The sequence below is a fragment of the Malus sylvestris genome, chromosome 3, assembly GCF_916048215.2.
Source record: "Malus sylvestris chromosome 3, drMalSylv7.2, whole genome shotgun sequence".
In the NCBI taxonomy this organism is placed as follows: Eukaryota; Viridiplantae; Streptophyta; class Magnoliopsida; order Rosales; family Rosaceae; genus Malus; species Malus sylvestris.
Genome location: NC_062262.1, coordinates 5,133,562 through 5,143,012, shown reverse-complemented (window position 1 = coordinate 5,143,012; position 9,451 = coordinate 5,133,562). Strand labels below are relative to the sequence as shown.

General features: G+C 37.8%; 1 protein-coding gene and 1 long non-coding RNA gene across 2 annotated transcripts; one reads left to right on the top strand and one right to left on the bottom strand.

The window, feature by feature from the left end:
• Positions 1-2,802: 2,802 nt before the first annotated feature.
• Positions 2,803-3,468, bottom strand: LOC126615536 (uncharacterized). Its single transcript, XR_007620818.1, has 3 exons — positions 3,247-3,468; positions 3,077-3,145; positions 2,803-2,975 (listed from the first exon to the last, which is right to left on the bottom strand). It is a non-coding gene; the product is annotated as an uncharacterized LOC126615536 (long non-coding RNA).
• Positions 3,469-4,211: 743 nt separating this feature from the next.
• On the top strand, positions 4,212-6,970 carry LOC126615526 (pentatricopeptide repeat-containing protein At2g30100, chloroplastic-like). Its single transcript, XM_050283349.1, has 2 exons — positions 4,212-5,389; positions 5,889-6,970. Exons 1-2 carry the CDS (start codon positions 4,661-4,663, stop codon positions 6,660-6,662), a joined length of 1,503 nt encoding a protein of 500 aa, XP_050139306.1. The 5' UTR covers positions 4,212-4,660; the 3' UTR covers positions 6,663-6,970.
• Positions 6,971-9,451: the final 2,481 nt, after the last annotated feature.

Here is a 9,451-nt window from a genome sequence, read left to right as displayed (position 1 = left end):
TAGGAAAAAAGAAAGGAGAACTCACCTCTATCAAACTCAAACTACTGTAACAATATTGTTATAGGAATCAAACTTAAGTATTATGAAAGCCTAAATACTTACATAAGTATTTTAGCTAAATTCTAAAATTTGATAGTGTGTTGGATTATATGGTGAACTACTACTTGGCTACTCAATATTGGGTTGAAACCCCTACTCAAAATTCTTTATAAATAACCAAAGGTACGGTGCAATTGGCAAATTGCCACCTTCATTTGGTGGATTCCCTAGTGCCTTTTTGGCAGGGGTTCAAAACCGGCCAAGAGCATTTTGAGGTCAGGCAAGCCGAACCTCGAGCTGAGATTAATACCACCCTTCAAGTGGGGGACACTTCGTGGCCTTTACCAAAAAAAAATCTTTGTAAGCAATTCACAAAACTTTATGTTTATGATTAAAACCAATCAAATTATAATATTTTGTGAGGATCATCTTTACAAAAAATAAATCAAAACTAAAATGGTTTAGTCAATAACTGTAACAACTAAATCACAATTCCTTTAGTCAATCAAATTGTAGTATTTTGAAACCATCTATACATTTCCTCTAATTACTTGACTAGAAGACTCAGAGTTTAAATTCATTTTTTTGGAGAAATTATTTTTACATAATAATTTATAATATAACTGGTTTTTATCATTAAAAATAAAAAAATTGAAATATACCACAGAAAAACCTAGTTTTACCCAAGGAAGAAAATATCGGTAATATCGAAAATATCGGTAGTCCGAAAACACGGAAATATCGATGGAAATATCGGGATAATATCGATATCGATAAAAATTACATGGAAACCACGGAAATTGTAAGAAAAACTTGGAAATTTTTAATGAAACTTTGTAGGATGTTTATTTAGTCAATTATCTATTAGTTTATCACAAAAAATTGGAAGGAAATACATTGCATGATGGATTTAACTGATTTAAGTTGATTATATAGCGAGCTGGCAAACATTGTGAGTGTAGAAAATATGTAGTAATTAATGAAAGAAGTTTAAACACACCATAATCATTTATATATAATTAATTAGTATAATATTTGGAGGTTTTATTTAGGATATTAAAAAAAAAAAAAAGGGAAGTGAATAAAATGATGAAGAATAATGTGCCGAATTTGACACTTTAAATTTCTTACACACAAGGAAGAAAATATCGGTAATATCGAAAATATCGGTAGTCCGAAAACACGGAAATATCGATGGAAATATCGGGATAATATCGATATCGATAAAAATTACATGGAAACCACGGAAATTATAAGAAAAACTTGGAAATTTTTAATGAAACTTTGTAAGATGTTTATTTAGTCAATTATCTATTAGTTTATCACAAAAAATTGGAAGGAAATGCATTGCATGATGGATTTAACTGATTTAAGTTGATTATATAGCGAGCTGGCAAACATTGTGAGTGTAGAAAATATGTAGTAATTAATAAAAGAAGTTTAAACACACCATAATCATTTATATATAATTAATTAGTACAATATTTGGAGGTTTTATTTAGGATATTAAAAAAAAAAAAAGGAAGTGAATAAAATGATGAAGAATAATGTGCCGAATTTGACACTTTAAATTTCTTACACATAAGCATGCGTCTAGGCGTTGAAGTTCCAAATTATAGTATATCAATTAACGATTGAAAATCAATACATTGAATAAGACTAAACTTTAATTTGGATGCCGATTATGTTTTTTCAAGTTTATATAAAGTAAAAGAATTGAATTTTGGAAGCCAGGAGTGTGTCAATTGAATTTTGGCCGGCGTGCAAGGTATCAATCTCTTCGTCTCGTCGAGTAGTACAACTTTCCTTTTTGTTTCACTCAATTTCGTTGAGTATTGAAAAAGTTATACTCATTTGAATCTTACCCAGTTTCCGGCGACCTCAGTGGATTTAGAGGCAATTTCCGGCCAAAACACAACGAGTCAGACGTCGTGTGAGGTACCATTCTCTTCGTATCTTCTAGGGCTACAACTTTCCTTTTTGTTTCACTCAATTTCGTTGCTTATTGAAAAAGTTATACTCATTTGAATCTTACCCAGTTTCCGGCGACCTCAGTGGCTTTCGAGACAATTTCCGGCCAAAAAACGGCGTGTTGGCCGGCGTTCAAGGTATCAATCTCTTAGTCTCGTCGAGTAGTACAACTTTCCTTTTTGTTTCACGCAATTTCGTTGAGTATTGAAAAAGTTATACTCATTTGAATCTTACCCAGTTTCCGGCGACCTCAGTGACTTTCGAGGAATTTTCCGGCCAAACCACGACGATTCAGACGTCGTGTGAGGTACCATTCTCTTCGTCTCTTCAAGGGCTACAACTTTCGTTTTTGTCTTGCTTGATTTCGTTGAGTTTTGACAAAGTTATGGCTGTTTAAAGTGGGTATAAATTTTCGACCGAAAATTCTGATTTTCTCTCCCATTGGGCGAGTCCCACATCGCCCATGTGAGGGCAGTGAGCAAACAAATTTTCCTATAAAACCCACATCCCCCTGCTGTGAAAATCCAAGCTTGTTCGGCCTTTGTTGAGTTTTGACAAAATTATGGCTGTTTAAAGTGGGTATAAATTTTCGATCGAAAATTCTGATTTTCTATCCCATTGGGCGAGTCCCACATCGCCCATGTGAGGGCAGTGAGCAAGCAAATTTTCCTATAAAACCCACATCCCCCTGCAGCAGGGGGATGTGGGTTTTATAGGAAAATTTGCTTGCTCACTGCCCTCACATGGGCGATGTGGGACTCGCCGGAGAGAAAATCAGAATTTTCGGTCGAAAATTTATACCCACTTTAAACAGCCATAACTTTGTCAAAACTCAACGAAATCAAGCAAGACAAAAACAAAAGTTGTAGCCCTCGAAGAGACGAAGAGAATGGTACCTCACACGACGTCTGAATCGTCGTGGTTTGGCCGGAAAATTCCTCGAAAGTCACTGAGGTCGCCGGAAACTGGGTAAGATTCAAATGAGTATAACTTTTTCAATACTCAACGAAATTGAGTGAAACAAAAAGGAAAGTTGTACTACTCGACGAGACGAAGAGATTGATACCTTGAACGCCGGCCAACTCGCCGTGGTTTGGCCAGAAATTGTCTCGAAAGCCACTGAGGTCGCCGGAAACTGGGTAAGATTCAAATGAGTATAACTTTTTCAATAAGCAACGAAATTGAGTGAAACAAAAAGGAAAGTTGTAGCCCTCGAAGAGATGAAGAGAATGGTACCTCACACGACGTCTGACTCGTTGTGGTTTGGCCTGAAATTGCCTCTAAAGCCACTGAGGTCGCCGGAAACTGGGTAAGATTCAAATGAGTATAACTTTTTCAATACTCAACGAAATTGAGTGAAACAAAAAGGAAAGTTGTACTACTCGACGAGACGAAGAGATTGATACCTTGCACGCCGGCCAAAATTCAATTGACACACTCCTGGCTTCCAAAATTCAATTCTTTTATTTTATATAAACTTGAAAAAACATAATCGGCATCCAAATTAAAGTTTAGTCTTATTCAATGTATTGATTTTCAATCGTTAATTGATATATTATAATTTGGAACTTCAACGCCTAGACGCATGCTTATGTGTAAGAAATTTAAAGTGTCAAATTCGGCACATTATTCTTCATCATTTTATTCACTTCCCTTTTTTTTTTTTTTTAATATCCTAAATAAAACCTCCAAATATTGTACTAATTAATTATATATAAATGATTATGGTGTGTTTAAACTTCTTTCATTAATTACTACATATTTTCTACACTCACAATGTTTGCCAGCTCGCTATATAATCAACTTAAATCAGTTAAATCCATCATGCAATGCATTTCCTTCTAATTTTTTGTGATAAACTAATAGATAATTGACTAAATAAACATCCTACAAAGTTTCATTAAAAATTTCCAAGTTTTTCTTACAATTTCCGTGGTTTCCATGTAATTTTTATCGATATCGATATTATCCCGATATTTCCATCGATATTTCCGTGTTTTCGGACTACCGATATTTCCGATATTACCGATATTTTCTTCTTTGTTTTACCTAGTTTTTCTCATTTCACACGTGACAGTTCCGCGCCAGATTCCGCGTGTAGACTGACTTGGAACACGTCATCAACAGACCTAACGGTGAAAAATCAGAGGTTTGGTTGTCACTGTCAGTGTCACGGAGGACTGTGGTGGCAACTGGCAAGCCTCGGCCATTGCAGGAGCACCTCACAAATCACAATCAATCCACAAACAAAACCCCGCTCTCGTCCCTAAATTCCCAATTTTTATTTTTATCACGGAGGACTGTGGTGGCAAGCGCATGTCTTTCATTTTCTTTACATTCCTCGGGAAGTCGCTCTTGGGGTTTAGCTTTTCCAGCTGAAAATCCTAAATCCTGTTTGGCTCCCGAGAAAAGTTAGGAATGAGAGAAAGAAAGGTGACGACTTCGAATCGTCGTTCTGGATTTTCTTCATACTTCAACTCCTGACAAGGGTAGGTTCTACTTCGCAGATATCTGAATCGGTTGACGTGAGTTGTACTTCACAGAAAATTTCTTATATTTTCCTTTTCGCTTTCTTTGATTTTCTTGGCAACCAAACCGAGTGGAAACTGGGTTTTCTCGGTTGAGAAGTTTTGGGATTCGGCTGAAGAAAATGGCCTCTGCTCAGGGGATTGCTTCGCTGACCCGGTTGTGTTTTGCGGTTAAACGGCACCGTTTTATCGGTCGCCAGGGTTTTTCGGCTCAATCTTGCGCTAGGGGTTTTCCCATATTCTGCAAACAACAAAACCCCAACTTGGTCATTGTGAAATCGAGCCAAGTTCGAGACTTTAGGGTTTTCAATTCGGTTCAATTGGACCAGTTCGTGACCAGCGACGACGAGGGCGAAATGGGTGAAGGTTTCTTTGAGGCAATTGAGGAATTGGAGCGGATGGCAAGAGAGCCGTCCGATGTTCTTGAGGAAATGAACGACCGGTTGTCGGCCAGAGAGTTGCAGCTTGTGTTGGTGTACTTTTCTCAGGAGGGTAGGGACTCATGGTGTGCCCTTGAGGTGTTTGAGTGGCTCCGTAAGGAGAATCGGGTCGATAAGGAGACGATGGAGCTCATGGTTTCGATAATGTGTAGTTGGGTCAAGAAGTTGATTGAGGGGGAGCATGACATTGGGGATGTGGTGGACCTTCTTGTGGAATCGGATTGTGTGGGTTTGAAGCCGAGTTTTAGCATGATGGAGAAGGTGATATCTTTGTACTGGGAGATGGGTGAGAAGGAAAAGGCGGTTTTCTTTGTGAAAGAGGTGTTAAAGCGCAGAATTGTTTATTCGGAGGAAGACGATACAGATGGGCATAAAGGAGGGCCGACTGGCTATCTTGCTTGGAAGATGATGGTAAGTGTTTGTTTACTGTTGTCCTCAATAATATGCTATTCAATTGTGAAAGGTACTTGTGAATTTATATGCATTTCATTTTAAACTGTCCACATGCCATTGGTAGTGATAGGAGGATTTTTGGGTTGTGGGTTGGCTATGAGTTGAATTTACCTTGCCATGCTGATTTATTAGGGTGGTGCGTCCATTTTTTTATGAATTTAGCGGTTTTCCCCGTCATAGAGCTAGTTTTATTACTAGAGTATACATATTAAATGGATGATGTGCAGATTGACCAACCCGGGTTATGTCAGTGAATTATAGCCAAGGGATTGCCATTCATTACACAAATTGTCAATAATTATTGTTACTACTGGTTAGCTAGCAAAACATAAATCAGTAGAAAGGAAAACTGTTAGCATTAGTTTGGGTTTGTATTCATTTGTCGTAACATATATGTTCGAAAATCTTTATGAGTTTCCAAAGGTTATGAATGAAACTATTGAATGTGTTTCTGCAGGTTGAGGGTAACTATAGGGATTCAGTGAAGTTGGTGATTCATCTAAGAGAATCTGGGCTGAAGCCAGAGGTCTACAGTTACCTCATTGCAATGACAGCTGTGGTTAAGGAACTAAATGAACTTGCGAAGGCTTTGCGGAAGTTGAAGGGTTTTGCAAGGGCTGGGCTGGTAGCTGAATTTGATACAGAAAATGTTGGCCTTATTGAGAAGTATCAGTCAGATCTTATAGCTGATGGAGTACAACTGTCCAATTGGGTGATTGAGGAGGGAAGTTCTTCACTCCATGGGGTGGTTCATGAGAGGCTCCTGGCTATGTATATCTGCTCTGGACGTGGCCTTGAGGCCGAGAGGCAGTTGTGGGAAATGAAACTTGTTGGTAAAGAGGCGGATGCTGACCTCTATGACATAGTTTTAGCCATCTGTGCTTCCCAAAAGGAGGCCAATGCCATCAGACGGTTGCTTACTAGAACAGATGTTTCCAGCTCTCTGCGTAAAAAGAAAAGCCTATCATGGTTGCTAAGAGGTTACATTAAAGGGGGACATTTTGATGATGCTGCAGAAACAGTAATAAAAATGCTTGATTTGGGTTTGCACCCAGAGTTTTTGGATAGGGCAGCTGTGCTGCAGGGACTACAGAAAAGGATCCAACAATCTGGCGGTGTAGATACTTACCTCAAACTTTGCAACCGCCTCTCAGATGCCAATTTGATTGGGCCGTCTCTTCTATATCTGTTTATAAAGAAATATAAGCTATGGATCATAAAAACGCTTTAAAGGACATTGGCAACAAGTTATGAGAATCCAAGTATGGTTTAGTTTGTGAACATTTTGTAGCACCGGAACTTTAATTCCTGGTGCATTTTACATGTTAATTTTGTATAGTTATGGGTGGGTATGAGATTTGGTTGTAATTTGGCATGGCCGAATCGTGGAGGCAGGTTAACTGTGATGTCCAAAAAGTTCCCTTGGTGATCTTTCACTCGTGTATATGGTTGCAGCTGTAAACATAATAACGAAGCTACAACTCTGTAATTAAGTAGACTTCGTACAAATACTACAGGTATGTTTTGCCGGTTTCTTGACTTCTTGTGCTTTTAGAATTTTCATATTTCTCATGCATCTCTGCCCCAGATTTACAGTTGCATCATGAAATTATGTTATCGACTCTGCGGTTCACACTTTCTTTTGTAAATAGGATAGATGCATACCAGTAAACAGAAGAAAAGTATGTTTCTGTTAGAATTATATTCCTTTTGTTGCATTAGATCATCACCAAGTCGGTAGTAGCTCATGCATCTGTGTGGCTATCCTGGGCCCAAAGTTCTCACTAAACTACTAATGTTGTTTGTAGCTCTATAGGTTTCAACTAATCCTTTTGTTTTCGTTTTAACACAATGAAAGATGTGTGAACTACTACTGACTTGGAGATGATCTAATGTAACAAAAGGGTAGGGTGGGTGTGGAGGGTGGGATTCTTAGGTTACATGTAAACGAGGACATATCCCCCTCCCTACTTCACTAGTCGTTTGACGTAACCAAAGTTTTTCTCGTGCAGACGAGGATGACATTTGGGAATCATGAATGGATTTAAAAGAGACCATGAATCAATCATAAATAGTTGGTTTGCTTCTTTAGAAATGCTAAGGGACTCTCTCAAAAGTGGGATTCTTCATGGACTCTTTAACACCTCATGTTTTTGGCAATGTTTTACAATGTTGACGCAGAAATTAACATTAGCATTTCTCTTCTTTATCAATCTGTCTCTTTTGTCGCAATTAGATAGTACAAAATGCATTGGCGATATAAGATGCTTAGGAGACTCTCAAAGTGGGACTCTGATGCAGGGCGCAGCAGATAGAAACGAAATAAAATGACAGATATGATTGATAGGTAGGGTTCACTATCTCCTAGTGCGAGGAGAGGCCTGAAAACCCTAAGAACTTTGGTTTTAGCACCAGCGTACAATGTAGACACTAGAAAGCACAAAGCAACAGGCTCTTAAACAAGAGAAAGTCACATAAAAACAAGTTTACAACTCAATTATCAATATGATAATTCAAAAAACTTCTCCCCCTTTTCTTTACAAATACATGAATTTATAGATGCTTAAACCCCCTCTTAATAATTACTGATACATGCATCATAGTTCATGCATCATTACTAGAGTTAATGAACTCATTAATATTAACCCCACTTAATCTACCCCACTAACATATAATTATTACATTAAATAAAGATCGACTAATACTGTAACATATGAGATACTAAATAACCAAAATAATTGCTTTTAATCTAGTCCACATAATATAATTATTACATAAAATTCATTACTTCAAAACCCTTGTATTCCATGTATATCAGCTGAATTTCAAAAGCCAAATGTATTGAATCTTCCGATGATCTTATTTCATGCCCTGCATCAAACTCTAGAGACTTTCTGCCACGTCATTGTTTAACGTCAATTCTTGTGTCAACGTTATAAAACATTGTGTCGAAAATATGAGATAATTCAGTTTTTTTTAGCATTTATCTTGGCTATGTATACATAATTCAGTTTTTTTTCTTTCACTAAAGCTGGCGTTGCTTTATACTGTCTCCCATTTTTTTCTCTCTCTAATTATTGAATTTAATTATATATTAAGTAAATTGCAAGAAATCTAATTATTGAGTGGGTGCAATCTTTCTTCACGTGTAAATTATGTGATGGATTATGAAGTTGATAATTTTGTATGTGCTTTGTGGTGCTGCTGCTGCCTGCTGATACGGGAACTGTATAGCTGGCTGGACATCTCTGTTCATAATCGTCCTGTCACCGGATGATGTGTTACACTGGAAAATATTAGGTGGCCTGATTACGTGTCTTGTCCCGCCACCTAATAAGATGTCGCTACATCGTCATTTACTTTTTCTTCAGACTTTCACTGACAAGTATATTAATATGATACAATATTGACTACGTGAATAATAAAAATGACATGTCAACAGTCAATGGCGTGTCAATAGTAGGTCGTAGTACAGGCTACGTAATTTGACTGTCTGACTCAAAATTCTCTCGTGTTACACACAAACAATGAGGAATGTCCCAAACATTCTCCTAAAAGAGTTCTGATAGGGCTAGTTGCTCACGCACCTCTTCCTTATCCGGCGATGAGAGAGACTGAAAGAGGAGTTGCGTGGAACCGTACCCGTTTCGTTTGATATGGGCAAGCATCCATGCTTGTTTGGATACATTGTAGGAGATATTGATTTAGCAGACAATAGGATCACTTGGCATCAATTGCACAAGATGGTGCAATTTAGTCTGGGGGAGGGTGAAGAAGCTAGGACAGAAGGGTAGAGTTCAAGAGAGCAAAATGCGTTTAGGAACGTGGAATATAGGAACCTTAACGGGAAAATCTATGGAAGTAGTGGAAGTTATGGTGAGGAGAAGGATAAATATTATGTGCCTACAAGAAACTAAGTGGGTTGGTAGTAAGGCAAAGGATCTAGAAAACTCAGGGTTTAAACTTTGGTATTCGGGCACAAATAGAACGAGAAACGGTGTTGGCATCATCGTGGACAAG

What these genes read in the sequence shown, in the direction of transcription:
- LOC126615526 (XM_050283349.1), top strand. Translation starts at nt 4,661, where the DNA reads ATGGCCTCTGCTCAGGGGATTGCTTCGCTGACCCGGTTGTGTTTTGCG. An exon ending in ATCTTGCTTGGAAGATGATG is followed by an intron (nt 5,390 to 5,888) that starts GTAAGTGTTTGT and finishes GTGTTTCTGCAG; the next exon opens with GTTGAGGGTAACTATAGGGA.